At 45.1% G+C, this 18536-nt stretch overlaps 2 protein-coding genes across 7 annotated transcripts in view; both read right to left on the bottom strand.

Moving 5' to 3' along the window:
• LOC129634848 (C-C chemokine receptor type 1-like) overlaps positions 1-1279 on the bottom strand; it is a 250081-nt gene extending 248802 nt beyond the window's left edge. For all 5 annotated transcript variants that reach the window (XR_008705943.1, XR_008705941.1, XR_008705942.1 and 2 more), the window contains exon 1: positions 858-1279. The gene's annotated coding sequence lies outside the window, so the exon portion shown is untranslated. The remainder of the gene's footprint in view (positions 1-857) is intronic.
• Positions 1280-7069: 5790 nt separating this feature from the next.
• Positions 7070-18536, bottom strand: part of LTF (lactotransferrin) — a 33051-nt gene continuing 21584 nt past the window's right edge. For both annotated transcript variants that reach the window (XM_055557365.1, XM_055557366.1), the window contains exons 13-17: positions 16828-16969; positions 12259-12326; positions 10126-10310; positions 8812-9001; positions 7070-7242 (exon numbers count right to left, since the gene is read on the bottom strand). In XM_055557365.1, coding sequence (XP_055413340.1) covers positions 7208-7242; positions 8812-9001; positions 10126-10310; positions 12259-12326; positions 16828-16969 — 620 coding nt within the window. In that variant the 3' untranslated portion in view covers positions 7070-7207. The remainder of the gene's footprint in view (positions 7243-8811; positions 9002-10125; positions 10311-12258; positions 12327-16827; positions 16970-18536) is intronic.

Here is an 18536-nt window from a genome sequence, read left to right as displayed (position 1 = left end):
GCTTCTCACTGCAGTGGCTTCTCACCTGTGCTCAGCAGTGGAAGCTCCCTGGCTCTGGGAACAGGCTTAGTAGTTGAGGAACACAGACTTAGTTGCTCTGCAACTAAGTTGCTTGTGGAACGTTCCTGGACCCAAGATGGATCTCATATCTCCTGCACTAGCAGGTAGAGTCTTTACCACCGAGCCACGAGTGGTAGTTAGTTAGAAAACTAACTTTGATATTGTCTGGATAATATAGTGGCCAGAGGACAAAAGAACAAGCTGAGCTAGAAGGGCCTCAGAAGGCAGAAACAGAAAGCATCAGACCCTTATCACCCTCCCACCCATGTCGCAATTTTTGCGCCATCCTGGGGAGTATAGCTTGTCTCTTTCCTAACCCCATATTAGGAAGGGTATTTGTCCTGTTCTTCTCCCCCGTAAAAGGAAAGCATACATATGGTACCTAATTAGTAAATGGCAGCAAGATTTCTATCCCATTCCCTTCCTTGTTCCCCGGCTAGAAAAGACAGGCAGATGACCCGTGTTAGTTGTCATTTCTTCCCTGAGCCTGCCCGCTGCGTCTATTAGACACTCTATTTAATAGGAGTGCACTCTAATAAATTATATTCTCATTTCATTCTGCCTTTGTATTCTCATTCTGCCTTTCCAGAAATTCTTTTCTAACCTGCACACGGACCACCACAGGTAAAAACAAAGAAAAAAGTATGATACCCTTCCCCAGCACAAATTTTAAAAGTCTCCTTTCTGGTCCCTCATGACTGGGATGAGACTCAATCTGTTCGAGTCAGAGAGAACAAGGCCCAGCCCCTCATTTCACCCACAAATAGAGCTGAGGCAAGAACAGTTAAGGGACTTACCTGAGGTCACACAGCAGCAGAGCTGGGCCTGGACTCTAGATGTCCTGCTCACAGGCCACTTCTTTCCCACTCAGGCCTGACTTGTAATTATTTCTGGAAACAATGCGGCGCTAAACTAGTCCAAATACGCTAAGGCTAAGAGCTAACTCCCTGAGAGAGAATTATGCAGCCTCAGTCTGTTTCCCAACTTAAGAATACACGACGCTCCTCCTGAGAGGAAGCTCCCGGCACCACACGGTAGGGGCTTTTCCCTCAAACTAAACCCACAAAACAAGGAAAGCAGCCAGAGGGGAAACCTTCGAGCCCTCCCGGGAACTTTCGAGCCCTTGACAGAATCTTAGAGACCTTCAGAGAACTTTTGAGGCCTCGCGAGAATCTTCTAACCCTCGCGATAACCTTCGGGCCCTCTGCCGCGCAGCCCTCCACGGAAGGACTGCGCAAGCGCAGGCGCAGACACTGGCAGCCACGTGGACTCTTGCGCGGTAGCGAGAGTCCCAATCGCACTGACCAAGCGCTGCAGCCCCGCGCTGCAGGTATCGGTGTGGTGGATAATTCGCTGCCCCAGAGCAGCTCTAGGCCCTTTCAACACGTGGTGCAGTGGAAACAAGAGTCGTCGTTGTTGTGCTTCTAGAGCACCTCCAGACACTTGTCCTGCTCGACAGAGGCAGAGCCTAACTTGTAAGAGTAGATGGAAAGAGCCAGGGATGTTCCTACCACAGGACAAAGGGCGGCATCCAAAGGAACTGGCAAACTACAAGCGTTGGAACAAACCCAGCCTACCACCTGCTGTTTTGTTTGGCAGGGCACCTGCGCAAAGAATGGCTTTTACCTTTTTTTTAATAGTTAGGAAAAAGTCAAAAGAATATTTCATGGCATGTGTAAGTCATATGAAATAAAGATTTCAGTGTCCATTAACAAAGTTTTATTGGCATTGTAAATACGTATTGCTAGTGGGCTTTTTTGCACTGTAATGGCTGAGTCCAGTGGTTGTGCGATGGTTTCTGGAACTCTCGTGGCTTCCTGCTGCCCCTTGGTGCCTTGCAAATCACAGTCAGGTGGTTATGATTCAGCAGCACTTCAAGTAGCAGACTGTGATGATGTGATACGACAGTGGCATGTACATGTACAGGTACAATACAATATGACATGTACATGCAATCTTCAGCCTAGACTGATGGGGTGAAAAGAGTGTCTTTTGTTATTCATAATAAACTTTATACCTGAGTTTCAGTCAGATCTGAGTGTATGCTGGTGAAGTAACTTTTGCTGCTTTCCTATGTAAGTTCAGCATGGGAGCTGGTTCCCAGCACCAACTTGTAATTAGAGGATTGGATCTTTCAGCTCTACTTCCCAACCTCCAGGGATGGCAGAGTGGCTGGATAATCACCAGAGGTAAATGGCTTAATCAATTGTGTGTATGTTACAAAACTTCCATACAAACCCTATACTAAAACTTCCATACAAACCCTATACTACGGGGTTCAGGGAGCTTCTTGGTTAGTGAACACATTCATGTGCTGGAAGAGAGGCACACCCCAACTCCACAGGGACAGAAACTCCTATGCTCTAGGCCCTTCCAGTCCTTAGCCTATGTACCTCTTTATCTGGCTATTCTGTATCTTTTATATGCTCCTTTAACATAATAGGTAACAATAAGTAAAATGTTCCCCTGAATTCTGTGAGTCATTATAGCAAATTATCAAACGTAAGGAGGAAGTTGTGGGAATCCTCGGTTTATAGCCAAGTTGGTCAAAAGTATATGTAACCTGGGAACCCACTACTTGTGATTGGCATCTGAAGGAAGAGGGCAGTCTGGTAGGCCTGGGCCTTTAACCTGTGGTGAACTCTAAGTGGTTAGTGTCAGACTTGAAATGACTTACAGGAAACCCACAGTTGGTGTCCACAGAGAATTAGATAATTGTTTGGTGTAAGAAACCTACATATTTAGTATCCAAAATGGTTTGAGTAGACACATGCATACAGAACAGACTTGTGGTTGCCAATGGCAAGGGTGTTGTGGCAGGGATGAATTGGGAGTTTGGGATTAGCAGATATAAACTGTTATCTATAGAATGGATAAACAACAAGGCCCTACTGTACAGCACAAGGAACTATATTCAAACTCCTGTGATAAACCATAATGGAAAAATATTTGTAAAATAATGTACATATATATATAACTGAATCACTTTGCTGTACAATAGAAATTGACACATCATAAATCAACTATATTTCAATATAAAAAAGTGTTGTCAGTAGAGAAAACAGTTTCTCTTTACACACACAATGTAAATTTTTAAAAAAATGTTTTCAGTAGACAGTTTCTTTTTATTACCAGTTCATATCCAGCATGTCAAAAATAAAGAGAAAAGTGAACTTCAAATGTCACTATGAATTGTGGATTATTTTGTTATCAAATTAGATGACAAAGCACTGTATTTATTACACAGTGAAACTGTCATTGTGCTAAAGGAATACAACATGTGTTGATATCTCCAGTCTAAGCATTCATTGCACCATTCCAAACTCAGAGGGGGAAAAAAAATGATTAGGAAATTTAGAAATTTTAAAGTGAAATATCTCATCACAACAGAATTTCTTCAAGGGAATTCCCTGGCAATTCAGTGGTTAGGACTTGGCTCTTTCACTGCTATGGGCCCAGAATCAATTCCTGGTCAAGGAATTAAGCTCCAACAAGCTGTACAGTCCAGCCAAAACCAAAAAAAGAAAAAAAATTTTTTTCTTCAGAACAAAAAATGAAATAAGGCTACAAGCAAAGTAAGTTTCTAAATAGCTCACTTGTTAACCAAGCAAGAAAAGCCTTTTAACTATGTTGAATTAAAGAAATCATTTGATTGCAACTGCAAACAAATGTGTCCAGAGAAAATTAACTTATTTAAGACTGTTAGGGCTTCCCGGGTAGCTCAGTGGTAAAGAATCCGCCTGCCAGTGTAGAGGACACAAATTCAATCCCTCATCTGGGAAGCTCCCACATGCCACAGAGTAACTAAGCCTATGCACCACAAGTACTGAGCCTGTACTCTGGAGTCAGGGAACTGCAACTTCTGAAGTTCTCATGCCCTAGAGCCCATGATCTACAACGGATGAGGCCACCACAATGAGAAGCCCAAAGACCGCAACTAGTGAAAAGCCCATGCAGCAACTAAGACTGAGCACAGCCAAAAATAAATAAATATTTAAAAAAAAAAAAAGGACTTAACCTTTCATTGACAATTCTTGCTTACAGAGTTGAAGACATTGGGACCAATATCAATGGTCAAAACACAAGGCAGATGGTTCTGAATGGCTTTCCTTGGCTTTTGATGAGTAAACAGATGTTACAGATGCTGCAAACTGTTGTCTTTCTGAGGAATTAGTGGTGTTTGAAGTGAGTAAATAATTAGCCTCCGTAAATAGTCTGCATGGTTAACTATAGACAAGAATATTTTCCAAAAAACTGAGGAAACACTAATTCAGTACAATCTGAAGTGGAATGTGCTAAAATGTATTACAACTGATGGTCATTAATATCTGTGTCAGGCAGAAAAAAGCTTAGAGTGGGAACCATGCAGAATGCAAGGCCACGAGCTTTCCTAGAAGATTTTAAGGAACTTGGGGGTTTCAGAAAGTAAAACCAGGGACACCAAATAGAGTTCACACTCAATTCAGGGTCAGAGTGAAAGGATGTGAGACCAAAGACCCCTCCCCCACACAGACACAGTGATGCTATGACCTCCTGACTTGTTTTGGGGTGATGAAATAATGGAAATTATATGGCCTCTCCCAGGAGGAAGCTTTAAGAGTTATTGTGTCGTGCCTCCAACTCTTTTATTTTCCCCTGTTTATAAGCCAACACACCCTAGGTGGGAGCTGATGGTTCAGCCTGGGTCTCAGAATAAAGAGATGAACAACAGAGTCTCTGATGACTCACGACAGGCATGAATGTGACCCATGACCCATGAATGTGGCTTTGTTATGTAAGGCACTGGGATGTTGATATAACTTAGCATGAGCTAATTGATACAGGGGCTTCCCTGATAGCTCAGTTGGTAAAGAATCTGCCTGCAATGCAGGAGATCTCAGTTCAATTCCTGGGTTGGGAAGATCCCCTGGAGAAGGGAAAAGCTGCCCACTCCAGTATTATGGCCTGGAGAATTCCATGGACTATAGTTCATGGAGTCACAAGTCAGACATGACTGAGCATCAATGGATATAGTGATGTTAGACTGAAACTTTATTTCAGCCAGAAAAGGGGATTTCATGGGCCTTTCATTCCACTTAAGTTATCTACTGATGCCCATGAGCCCTGGAGTCCATGCTCCACAACAAGAGAAGCCCCTGCAGTGAGAAGCCGGTCACAACAACTAGAGAAAAGTCCTTCCAGAAACAAAGACCCAGTACAACGAACAGAATAATAATAATAAATTTTAAAGATAAATTTTTAAAAATGTTAAAGGCAGAAAAAGGAAGGAGGAGGAACAGTAAGGAAGATCAGGAAACAGGGCTTCAAGGAACACGTGGTCCACAGAATTGGAGATGTAAGGGGCTCGGGGAAAGAGATGGGAACCCTACTAAACTTCTGTCTTATTCCAGAATTCTTATTCACTTCAAGGGAGTGAATAGGTTAGAATCAAATTACAGGGAGGTGAAGAGAGAATGACCCAACCACCCACCCTACTTGCTGAAGGAAGTGAAGGCAGCCCCCCTCTGACCACACTTGAAAAAGCTTGGCTGAGAAAAGTAGGAATAAACCAATGACTAGAGGGTAACTGGAGAATGAGGACCAATAAAGCCAAGGGATAAATGCACAGTTATGCACAGTTAGTTTCCCCTTGTACCTCAGTATACCTGGGGATTGGTTCCAGGACAAACCCGAGGATGCTCAAGTCCCTATGTAAAATGACGTAGTATTTGCATACAACCTATGCATATCCCCCTGTACATTTTATCTTTTTTTTTTCCTCCTATACATTTTAACCAGTCCATTCTGAAGGAGAGCAGCCCTGGGATTTCTTTGGAAGGAATGATGCTAAAGCTGAAACTCTAGTACTTTGGCCACCTCATGAGAAGAGTTGACTCATTGGAAAAGACTGATGCTGGGAGGGATTGGGGGCAGGAGGAAAAGGGGACGACAGATGATGAGATGGCTGGATGGCATCACTGACTCGACGGACGTGAGTCTGAGTGAATTCCCAGAGTTGGTTATGGACAGGGAGGCCTGGCGTGCTGCGCTGCGATTCATGGGGTGGCAAAGAGTCGGACACGACTGAGCGACTGAACTGAACTGAACTGATACATTTTAAATCACCTCTAGGCTACTTATAACACCTAATACAATGTAAATGATATGTAAATAGTTGGCTGCTGCTGCTGCTGCTAAGTCGCTTCAGTCGTGTCCGACTCTGTGCGACCCCATAGGCGGCAGCCCACCAGGCTCCCCCGTCCCTGGGATTCTCCAGGCAAGAACACTGGAGTGGGTTGCCATTTCCTTCTCCAATGCATGAAAGTGAAAAGTGAAAGTGAAGTCACTCAGTCGTGTCCGACTCTTAGTGACCCCATGGACTGCAGCCTACCAGGCTCCTCTGTCCATGGGATTTTCCAGGCAACAGTACTGGAGTGGGGTGCCATTGCCTTCTCATGGCAAATTCAAGTTTTGCATTCTAGAACTTTCTGAAATTTTTCAAACATTTTCAGTCCTCTGTTGGTTGAATTCAAGGATGTGTAACCCAGGGACATGGAGGGCCCAATGTATTCCACATTTTCCCCTGCTTGTCTATATTTGTACATTTATTACACCTGATGCTATTTACTCAAAATACCAAATACTCATAAACCTTCTTGGCACCCACTTTCTTCCACTGATCACTTGATTCCTACTCTCTATTTCTTCCCCACCTTAGAAACAAACATATATGCACGTACACACTCAAACATACACTTACACAGACAACTATGTAACTGACCGACCAGGTGCCCTAGAGGAAAATAGTTTCTTGGCCTGAACTTAGATTCCAGACCATCAGACACCAAACACAAAACTGCAGGAAACTGGGAGGCGGGTGCGACCTGGAAAACAGGGAAAGAAAGGTTCCACTGGGCAGGTATTTGGTCAGACACGATTTCAGTATGACATTTGAGAGAAGATAATTGGCATTTTATAGAGAATGAAAATCAACAGCATTTCTCATTTTATTTCTTGCTAAGATGACAGCAGGGAATTGTGAATACTGATGAGCTTGGCAAAAATCCGACTTCAGGAAGGGAGAGGAAGGTCCCTCGCGCCTGGAGATTGGGGCTGAGAGCAGGGAGGAGCTGAGGCCCAGGGAGGCAGGCTAGCTTCTTTGCAGGCTTTACCTCGTCAGGAAGGCACAGGCTTCCAGAAGCGCTGTGGGACACAATGAAGCCAGAGATTCAGAAAAGGATTCCTTTTTTTTTTTTCTTGGAATCAATACATCAATCAAAGAAGACACTAAAACAGACTTCCCTCTGCCCTTCTTCCCCACTGTAGGTCAAAGCTTGCCATCCCCATATTTCCCAGTGACCCCTCCTGCTAAGAGCAGCAGGGCCCAAGGGAGCACACAGAAGCTCTGGTCCTCATTGAGCTTCGAGATTTCCTGCTCTGGCCTGAGTAACACGACCCCCACCCACTTGTCTGCAGGTGAACCAGCTGTCACACTCTCAAGTTCACATGGTCCTCAAATTTCTTTTGCGAGCAATTGATCATCTTCGTGCAAATCTGCCTGCAATAGTGTCTACCTATTCACTCACTCATTCATCCATGAATCCCTCCTGAGCACCTGCTTTGTACAAGTCTCTGTTAAGTGCTTGGGATTCAGCACAGACAGAGGAGCCCTGCCCTCCAGAGCCGCATAGTCTGTGCAGTCCTGAACGGGCTGCTCTGAGAGTAGCCCTGGAGCAGGGTTTCTAAGTGTAGCCCTAGATCCACCTGCATCACGATTCCCCGAGATATCTGTAGATACGGCAGGGTTTCCCAGCCTTGGCACTACTGATATTTGGGGCTGGGGAATTCTTCATTGTGAAGGCTGTTCTGTGCTTTGTTTAGAAGCATCCCTGCTTCTACCCACAGATGCCAGCAGCACCCCCACCCCAAGTTATCAGAATTAAAAATACTTCTTGGCATTGCCAAATGCCTCAGGGGCAAAATCATCCTCGGTTGAAAACCACTGATGTAGAGATTCCCAGCCTTCCCCCTCCCCCTGGACCACCACACAAGCCCCACCAATGCCTCCAACTCCCCTGGGGAGGGACCAGGAACAGGAACCTGGATGACTCCAGTGCACAGAGGAAGTAGAGCTCACTAAGATTTGGGAATTATTGCCTGGAGCCTTACAACACTCTGCTATGTCTTCTAAACATTTTAAAATTGTTGTCAATACATTTTCCTGGCTAAAATGGTTTTTGAGAATTTATATTCTCTATGGTTACTGTTTATGGTAACTTGCCTAGAAATCAGAATTTGCCATTTCTCAATATACATGTATATACACGTGTACATATGTTTATATGCATTGGCAGGCAGGTTCTTTACCACTAGCACCACCTGGGAAGCCCATGTATATGCATACATACATATATTTATGCACATGGATATATTTACATGCATAAATATATTTATAATTGCTATCAGCATTATAAAAATTTAGCATATTATCTACTGCTTTATTTTATTCTCTAATTCTTTCACTTTATCAATGAGAGCATAATTTCCTGAGGTATTTGTTGTTCAGTCGCTCAGTCATGTCCAACTCTTTGCAACCCCATGGACTGCAGCACACCAGGCCTCCCTGTCCTTTACCATCTCCATCTCTGAGGTGCAGAGACATTGTATTGCCTTAACGTTTTTAAACCCACATCACCCCTAAAATGTTTGACCCTCCAACTTTGACCTTCATGCAAGACGCTTTCTCAGTGATGTTATTTATATTCCACTTACGGGAGGTTGAGCATTTTTTCAGGTTGGCAATGGCCGTGACATACTCTGTCCCCAAATATTCTTCATACGTTGGTCTGCCTCCAAGTTTGGCCAGACACTCAGTGTTGTCATTGAACAGAAGGTTTTTGGTTTCAGATTTGAACAAACAAAACTTGTCCGGGCAGTTTTTTCCATTTTCCCCAAACAGAGCCTATGTCAGAAGGGCAGACAGTAAGAGACCAGCTGAGGAAAAGAGATTATGGACTTGGGAGGCAATCTCTGCTGTGCAGGATCAGCTGCAGGAAGACCGTGGGGCAAAAGGAGTTGAGTTCTAGAATCAATCTACTGCCCTGGCTGGGCCTTCCCCTGCCCTGTGTCCCCCTGCTCCATGCCCCAGGCCAGCGCCCAGGCGCTTCACCACTTCTGATCTCACCTCCCACCATCTTGCCTTGCTTCTTAAATCTGTGGCCTCTGCCCTCAGAACTTCTTATGAGTGACTAGGTACCAGATGAGGAGTTTGAGATCCGTCCTCAAGGTTAATCACCTCTAACATTCTAATAGGCCAGCTATCCCAGAGGGGCAGTCTGCATGGGAAATCCTCTCTGCCACAGACCAGGTCATTGCCTTGGGCGGGTCACTTAGCCTCCCCCGACCATGGTTCCTCCTTTGTGCCCAGGGCTCCTCCAGAGGTGAGCTGCAAGGACCAAGCACCTTCATGGTGGCAGACCTCTTATCAGCACCTGTGACTATGCATAGTGGGAGCTCCAGACATGCCAGTAATTGGGCCTATTTTTACATCCTAGGGTCACTGTCTTTAAAGCACATTTAAAAAAAAAATGCCGTTTTAACACAGAACTAGACAAGCTAATAGAAAAATTCCAGACTTTAAGGAAATTATAGGATTTCTTTCAAACGTCTTCACTTAGATAGCCTTAAATCTATAGAGGTTCTGGGTCGGCTGTTTTTAGAGATTACAAATGCAGGGGCCTTGTCAGAGAACATTGCCCAGCCAGCCCAGGCTCTGGAGACATCAGCAGAAGAAACTCAACTCTCTACCTGGCTGTGAAAGGAAGGCTCAGTCGCCTCCCTCATTTGCCAGAAGAACAACAGGAGGCTCAAGGAGAGACAGCCTCTCCTGGCTGGGCAGTGAGCACACGTCCAGGGGCCTGAGACTCGGGGCAGCCCCACGGTGTGGACAAATACTGTCATCTCCAGCTTCAAGCGGGGGCACGAGGAAGAATGGCTGGAGATGAGCGGATCTGCTGAGCTCTGTGGTTGCCCACCTGAGGGGAGCCCCTGCAGGTAAGCACAGGCAGGAGGCCCTGTGAGCCTTACCTGCTGGTGGAGCAGCACCTGTTCCACGTGAGCTGCCCTTTCGCTCAGAGACACCACAGCGTGATTCGGGGCCACCGCCAGGTGGCAGCTCTGAGCCTCTGTCACAGGCTTCCTGGTGCCATCGAGGCAGAGCAACCTGAAGTCCTCGCGATTCAAGTTCTTAGCCCAGTCTGCAGTGCTCTTTCCTGGAGACAGAGAGGAGGCTGCATCAGCCACGGCTACCCGGCTGAGTCAAAGCCTCCTTTCTGGGGCTGCGACCACCACCCACGGGCCTCTTGAAATGCACACACGTGAAGGAGAACAAATAAAGCTCCTCAAGTTATACAGACTTCAAACCTATCAAATACCAGCGCCATATGCTCACAATGGAGTCTTACTCAGCAACAAAAAGGAGCCAAGTTCTAACACATGCTACCACGTGGATGAAAACATGATGCCAAGTAAGACAAACCAGTCACAGAAGACCACTTATCATAGGATTCCATTTCTGTGAAATGCCCACAATAGGCAAATCTATTTTTGGGAGATAGAAAGTGAATTGGTGGTTGCCAGCTCTGGGGGTGTGGGGAAGGGACTGCTAACACGGGCAGAGCTTTTTTAAGGGGTTTTGTGAACGTTCTCCAATTGGATTTTGTTGGCAACTGTACCACTCTGTGAATGTGCTGGAGATCACTGAATCAGACAGTCCGAATGGGTGGATTTTACAGTATGTAAATTATATCTCCATAAAGCTGTTACATTGGAATGTGTATTATAAAAATATGGAAAATCCGTATTTTCCAGCAAGTTCCAGAAATAAAAGTGCTGGTTTGTGTTCAAGAAGAAATTGTTTCCTTTCATATTCCAACACTGTTAATGTAACTAGAAGAAGGATAGGAACTTCTCTTATGGGTTTATCAAATATATTTAAATCAATTTCAATAAAATACAGTTGCAAAATCCCAGAGAAGCGTAAAACTATACTCATCTGAGCCCTGGAGATCACTTAGATTCAAGGTTCCTGAATTCGAAATGCAGTTGTGTGCATGCCCGCCTGTGTGTATGCAAATCGCCTGTGTGTATGCAAATACGGCTTCCTCCGTCACACGGCTGCTTCTCTCCTTTTGTCCTCTCCCCTCAAGAAAATACTTCCTCCAACCTCTTGGCTTTGTCTATTCGATACTCAGATCATCCCAAAATTTACATGTCTGGCCTCAGTCGCTCTCCCCAGGGACTTGAGGAAGCAGCGGCTAGGACTGTGGCTGTCACTGAAGGAGGGAGGTGGAAAGTTGAGGCAGGTCCTTCTCCAGGGGAGGAAGTGGTAGTTCCCTCTGGGTGGGGAGGCTGATGGGAGGTGAGCACAGAGGTGCAGTTTAGAAAGTAGCAAACTGCTGAGAGTCTTGAATTTATCATTATTATTTTCACCAGAGGTCAGAAGAGAGAGTGGCTAGTTTCTACTGGCTGGTGGATCTTCCCTTGATCATCTGCCTGTGATTTTGCCCTCATTCACTCCCCAAGGAGTCTCCCCACTGAGGCTCACAGGGTCTGAATGAAGCCTTCTACTTCCTTTTTAAAAAGGGGAAATTTTACTTGCATATGTTCAATTTTTTTTTTTTTTTTAGTATCATTCACTTTCAACTTCCGATCGGCTGAGACAGGCAGATGGCGTGCTTCTGTGGCCCAGAATCAAGGTCACCTCTGGAACTGACTGAGCCCCACTGCAACCATTGCCAAAAGCCCACCTGATCCTTACTGACCAGTTTCCTGACCCCGTATTATTAACAGGAAAAAATGCCTACCCCGATACTCACCCTCTAGCGCCCTAACCAATCACCTAATGCCACCCTTCCAGCAGCAATTTTCGTCTCGAGGTTATAAAAGTTGGCTACTAACCCAGGAAAGAGTCAGCTCTCCCTTGAGCCTAGTTGCTGTTCTAACAGCGTTTGGTCGACTCTGCCTGGTCAGGAGGTCGGCCCGCTGTGCCTGCAGCACCCTCGTTATCTCTGCTCCTTGTTCTTATAAAGTCACTCCTTGCTGAAATACTTTGTGTCAGGAAATTCTTTTCCAACCCGTGCTGGGACTGCCGCAACAGTAGGCTCTGTTGTGACGGCAAGGATCGTGCTCTGAAGGGGAAAGGAAAACACCTTTACCTACCATTCGTGTTCTCCCAGACTGTGTCATTTTTCACAAAGGCAACGTCCCCAACATCCTCAGCCAGGCACCTAAATTGTTCCAGAGAATAAAACATTGCCAGAGAGGAAAAACTATTAGAATTTTCATAGCTATTTATAATACACATTCCAAAAACTGCAACATGGAAGCAAATAGAAAAAAGAAAGACAAATATGTCCAGGAACTTTAGAGTTTAAAATAGTAGCTCAAAGACTTCTGAGTACCCTCCCTCCTTGTAAAATGCCAATAACATGGCACGAATGAGATTTTCTTTTTTTTAAGCCACAAATCCATGAGTGAGAGGAAGGCAAGAGGGAAAGAGGGAAGATAATAATGTCATTTGGAAGTCAGAGATCAAATGTGTGAGCGGTAATTGACCCAACAGAGCAAAGAAAACTGTGACATAAATTGGACGCCCAAGTGTCCAACTTGGGTGGGGAACACCCAAGGAGAAAGCTGATGTGCACAGCAGAACTCCAGAAAAACTCAACATTTAGAAGTACGAGGTACCACTGAAAGTAGCTGAGAACAGGAGGACTAAATAGAGCCTATATACATGCAGTGTAAATACACATGTGCATCCAATGGATTAAAAGAAGACCCACATATATAACCTCTTGAAGTTTCAGAACACTGGAGGGAGATTGAAAAATAATTTTTACAACTATTGCTTATTTCTTTTATTTTTTAAAATCAAAAACTTTTCAAGAAAATAACTTTCAAGGCATTTTGCATTGGACGAAACCCCGAACTCATTTTTCCTAGAGAGTATTTTTCATTCATTGTTTAATCTCTGAAATTTAGAGATAAATATGCATCAAATATGTCTGATTTATTTACTCTTCAAAAAAATATTCTTTGTGTAGATCTGTTTACTAAAACATCTCATGAGCTTTCTAAAACTTCTCTCTCAGAATTAGGAAGTCAAAAATAAACTGCTAAAAACTTAAAAACAATTTTCTTTTCAAGAAGAAAAAAATGTCATATACAAAGAATTAAGGAAGCAATGGCAACCCACTCCAGTACTCTTGCCTGGAAAATCCCATGGACAGAAGAGCCTCGTGAGCTGCAGTCCATGGGGTCACTAGGAGTCGAACACGACTGAGCATCTTCACTTTCACTTTTCACTTTCATGCATTGGAGAAGGAAATGGCAACCCACTCCAGTGTTCTTGCCTGGAGAATCCCAGGGACGGGGCAGCCTCATGGGCTGCCGTCTATGGGGTTGTACAGAGTCGGACACGACTGAAGCGACTTAGCAGCAGCAGCAGGGATCAAAAACCGTTATCAGCTTTCTCATTGGAAACTTTAGATTTAGAAGACAATGGATTGATGCTCTTAAATTTCTGAATTTGCTTATTTTCTTTCTATGTTACATTCTGCATAATTTTTTCATATACTTTCCACATCACTACTTCTCTTTTTACCTACGTTTAATCTGTTAAATTGGTCAGCTGCGTAGCTAATTTCAATCGCTGTACTTTTTTTCCTTTCTAGAAGTTCTATTTATTCCTTTGAAGAACACTAACCTGCTGATTCTTCTGTTTTCCACTTCTGGCAACTTCTTCCCTGTGTGTTGGTTTAACATTGTTATAGTTACTGCTTTTACTGTGTCTGGCTCATTATTATTCAAAGCTTATTTCTGAGCAGTCTTTGAGGCCTAACCTGAAGATTCTGTCTTCCAGACAGGTTCCTAGAGCAGTGATCTCACTAGTCTAGGGTCACTTTTTTTGGAATTATGAGTTGAGAATTTCTGAACCATCCTAAGAGACATAAGTTGGAGCTGCAAATTCATGTAAGAGCTGGCCCATGGTTTCACTTTTTCAGGGATGGTGTGTATTTTCCTCAGCATCTAGGCAACTTGAAGCCCTATGGGATTGGAGGGGAAGCTACCTCTCGTCCACTCCTACCCTAAAGGTGTATGTAACCTCTGAGTGTAAATTTGTCTCAGGACAAAGTGGCTCCACTTAGCTCCCTGAGTCCCTATTTGCCTTAGATTTTAGTCTAATAATCCCTTGTTACTTTGTCAGTTATTCAATGCTCTTAGGAGCATGTCTGTGTGTGTGTGTGTGCTGAATCCAACACTTTTCCTTGTTTTTTGTGGGACTGTTGATCAAACCAGTTAATGCTGCCATTTCCCAGATGTGGAAATCCTGCCAGAATTCCTAGGAAAATTTTTTCTAGGCTACATTTACTTATTCAAACTATAAATCCCTTCAAGGGTGGACTAAAGATGTTTTTAAACATGTAAATACTCAAAAACCAGCAACTCCTACTCACTCTTTCTCAAGAAGATATGTTCTGTTGCAACAAAATCAAGAAAGCGAAAGATGCGGGATCCAAAAAACAAGTCCTTTAACAGGAAGTAAGACAATGGAAAATCCCACAATGATGATTCAGGGGAATCTCAGGACCACAGATGTTCGGGGGGCCTAGAAAGGGCCAATCTAGACTGGGAAGGAGGGTGGAAACTTCAGATGCAACATTTGCAGGTAAATGATGAACCTGGGGCAGCACCCAGTCTGTTTATACACAGGATGTTAGGAGATTTGTGCTACGAGTGGAAGGTTTGGGGATGAATGAGTGATTTTTTAAAAGCAGTATAGAAAGTTAAGCAAAGTTTAATAAGACACTTATCAACTCCAGAGTAAACTAAAACTTTGTACAGTAAGGGGAATATAATTGTATTATATCACATATTTAATATGAGACTAATATTTGCATATTCATAATAAAGTAAACCCTAAATATGTCATACTCTTGTTGGATACTAAAAGGAGGTGAAACCTGTGGTTATGAGTGGAAGAGGCACAGGAGCAGTAACAGAGGCTAGATTTTCTTCTTTCATAATGAAAAGTCAGCAGAAAATGGCTGGCATTTAAAAATTGAGAACCAGCAATATATGAGGATGTTAGAAACAGAGAGATGAACAGAACTTTCAGTTCCAACTTTCGAGTTGAGCAAAAGACAAAGCATTTCCTTCTAGTATAAATAGGAATTCTAAAGTGTATGTGTTTTCAGTGAAATAGTGCCTTACATAGGTTTGAAAAGGAAAACCTCGTGGTTTTTTATCAAACAAGTTGTCTGTTCAGTATTTCTGAGTGGAATCACATCACAACTTTTTCATGTGCAAAAATTTAGCCCCTTAAATTTTTTTTGTACATTCATGAAATATTTAATAAGTCACTCAGAGTATAGCAAAAGCTACTTTTATATCATCCCATCACTGGAGAGAGGGCTACTGAATTTACATTAAAAAAATTCCAAGACCAGTTTGAGCAGTGTTTCTCAGATACATGACGCCACCTAGTGGTGAAATATATTCTTGGCGAAAGGACAAAAAATAACAGATGGGGGAGAACTCTGCCCTTCAAACCCCTAACCGTATCACTCAGAAGTAACAGCTGCATGAATGGGATTGAAAAAATGAGGGCTGTGAAAAGATACTGTAATTCACTGCTGCTGCTGCTGCTAAGTCGCTTCAGTCGTGTCAAACTCTGTGCTACCCCATAGACGGCAGCCCACCAGGCTCCCCCATCCCTGGGATTCTCCAGGCAAGAACACTGGAGTGGGTTGCCATTTCCTTCTCCAATGCATGAAAGTGAAAAGTGAAAGTGAAGTTGCTCAGTCATGCCCGACTCCCAGCGACCCCATGGACTGCAGCCCACCAGGCTCCTCCGTCCATGGGATTTTCCAGACAAGAGCACTGGAGTGGGGTGCCATTGCCTTCTCCAACTGTAATTCACTAAGTGTTTATAATTTGTGAGTTCTGAGAACACTTTTGGTTTATTTTTCACTAGTGGAGAATAACTCTGCAACACTCTCTCTCTGCCATTTCTAAGACCAAAATCAAAGAGAGCAGAAAAACGTGAGACATAACTACCTAGGCTGGGGGAGAAGGTGGCGCCTACGGGAAAGAGAATCCTCCCCATAGAACTGAGTTGCCTAAAGGACTTATACCACAACCTCTCCCTTTCTGATTCTGAACATGCCACTGAGGTCCACTGAGATCGACCTTGGTTCCAGGACACAGGAAGGGGCCCAGCAGAGCTGAGGTCAGACAGCCCCGGAGTCAGTCCCTACTCGCGGGATGGTGGGTGTGGTGGGAGGAGCCCTCCCTAGCCTGCCCATCAGCTGATCCCCAGGCTGCCCCCGACAGACCACATCGGGCCCCTTAGCAATGCGGTGCCAAAGACTTGCGGGCACAGCAGGGCGAAGGAAAGGGTGGGACGAACTGAGAGAGAAGCTCTGAAATGTAAACATCACCCCGTGTGAAACAGAGAGTCGCTGTACCAGGCAGGGAGCTCAACTTGGTGCTCAGCGATACCTTCAGGGGTGTTCCGGGGGGCAGCCAGGGAGGCGATGTGCATATACTTATGGTACTTACGGCTGATTTTCTATGGCAGAAGCCAACACAACATTGTTAAGCAGTCATCCTCCAATTAAAAATAAAGGAAATATATTTTACAAAAAAAAAGAAATGTGATGTGCCAAGATCCTGGAGGCTGAGGGACAAGGCCCTGTCCTGATGAAGCCTGGCCACAGCACTCACCTGAAAGCCCCGGTGTAGCCATAGTACTTCTCCTTAGAGTTGGGCACACACTTGTCCAGGCCCTGGTCATCGCCAGCACACAATGCACAGAGTCTGGATTTCGGGTCAGCCCCAGGGGCACAGCTCTGACTAAAGAATTCATCTGCAGAGAAGAAACATGGGGAGCCAGCTCTTCCTACTTGTGTCAAGATTAAGTGGTCTCTGCCTAACAGGTGTGGAGAAGGACATGGCAACCCACTCCAGTGTTCTTGCCTGGAGAATCCCAGGGACGGGGGAGCCTGGCGGGCTGCCATCTGTGGGGTCGCACAGAGTCGGACACAACTGAAGCGACTTAGCAGCAGCAGCCTAACAGGTGACAGACTTAGCTTGGTCTGACCAAGGCAGACAGAACACAGTCATTATAACACATAGTAACAAGTTACCACCAACCTGGGCCCCAACAGGATTCAGCAAAACTTTGAGACTATAGGCAACCTAACTAGGGCTGGAGAAGAGAGTCTGTGACTGTACAAAGGGTCCCATCCTCGCAGCCTCGAGCAGGGGACTCAGCCTGATGAACTCCATGGCCATTGTATCAGAAGCTGCAAAATGTCCAGGTTCTGCTCTCCCCTTTTCCTCAGTAATAGGAACCCTGCTTTTTACCGGGGCACCTGGTACCCGGTAAAACAGAGATAAGCCTTATCAGACTGTGGCTAGTAAGCCATGTGGCCAGGCACTCACTCCTGAAACATGAGCGGGAGTATTGGGGGCCAGTGTCCTGACATCTTCAAAAGACAGCTGGCACACATGTTCTGCCCCTTCTTCCCTTCCTTCATTCTGCACGTGGAAAGCAGAAGCGCGGGCTGGACCACCAGATGTGACATGAGCTGTGAGTGGCCTTGAGCATGGAAGTCACATACGTGTTAAAACAGCCAGATATTTGAAAGCCAGGTCCCTGATACCATGTTGCTGTCCTGTTAGCTCTGGACAAGCCACCTTTGGGCTTCACTCACATGAGAGAGAAATAAGCCTCTATTCACTTCTACTGGGGGTTCTCTGCCCTTGCAGCTGAACCAAACCTGGACCAACTCATCATGCAATTTAGCCCACATTAAGAAGTTAGTGGGGGCTTCTCTAGTGGTAAAAAATCCACCTGCCAATGCAGGAGACTCAGGCCCGATCCCTGGGTCAGGAAGATTCCCTGAAGAAGGAAATGGCAACCTACTCCAATATTCTTGCCTGGAGAAATCCCATGGACAGAGGAGCCTGGCGGGCTACAGTTAATGGGGTCGCAGAGTTGGACACAACTTAGCGACTGAACAACAACAAGGAGTTAACATGGATTAAAACAGGTTAAAGAGAGAGGAAATAAAAGTGACAAGGAAGCCCTGCCCCAATGAGCAAACAGCACCCCTTATCTGACTTGCGCATTCCCTGCCACTGGAAAAGCTACACCACGTGCCAAAGTCAGGTGATGCTGGGAGTGTCCCTCCGTGGTCCTGGCAGCCTCCCCACAGCTTGGAGGCAGCCTTGGGGTCAGAAAGAGCCATACCAGGGTGCACTCCTGGGGAGGAGCAGAGCCACATGAAAGCCTGCCAAGGCGGGATCTCAAAGACCCATTCAAAATGCAGCAGGGCCCCACCAGAGCAGAGGGCTGCCCGGGACGTGGGCCACAACAGGAACGGAGCACACACCTCCCCACCACCAGGCCCACGGCAGGCAGGGTGTGG

The sequence above is a fragment of the Bubalus kerabau genome, chromosome 20 (genome assembly GCF_029407905.1).
Source record: "Bubalus kerabau isolate K-KA32 ecotype Philippines breed swamp buffalo chromosome 20, PCC_UOA_SB_1v2, whole genome shotgun sequence".
In the NCBI taxonomy this organism is placed as follows: domain Eukaryota; kingdom Metazoa; phylum Chordata; class Mammalia; order Artiodactyla; family Bovidae; genus Bubalus; species Bubalus kerabau.
Note: the sequence above shows the minus strand (reverse complement) of the source record. Positions and strands in the feature narration are given on the sequence as shown.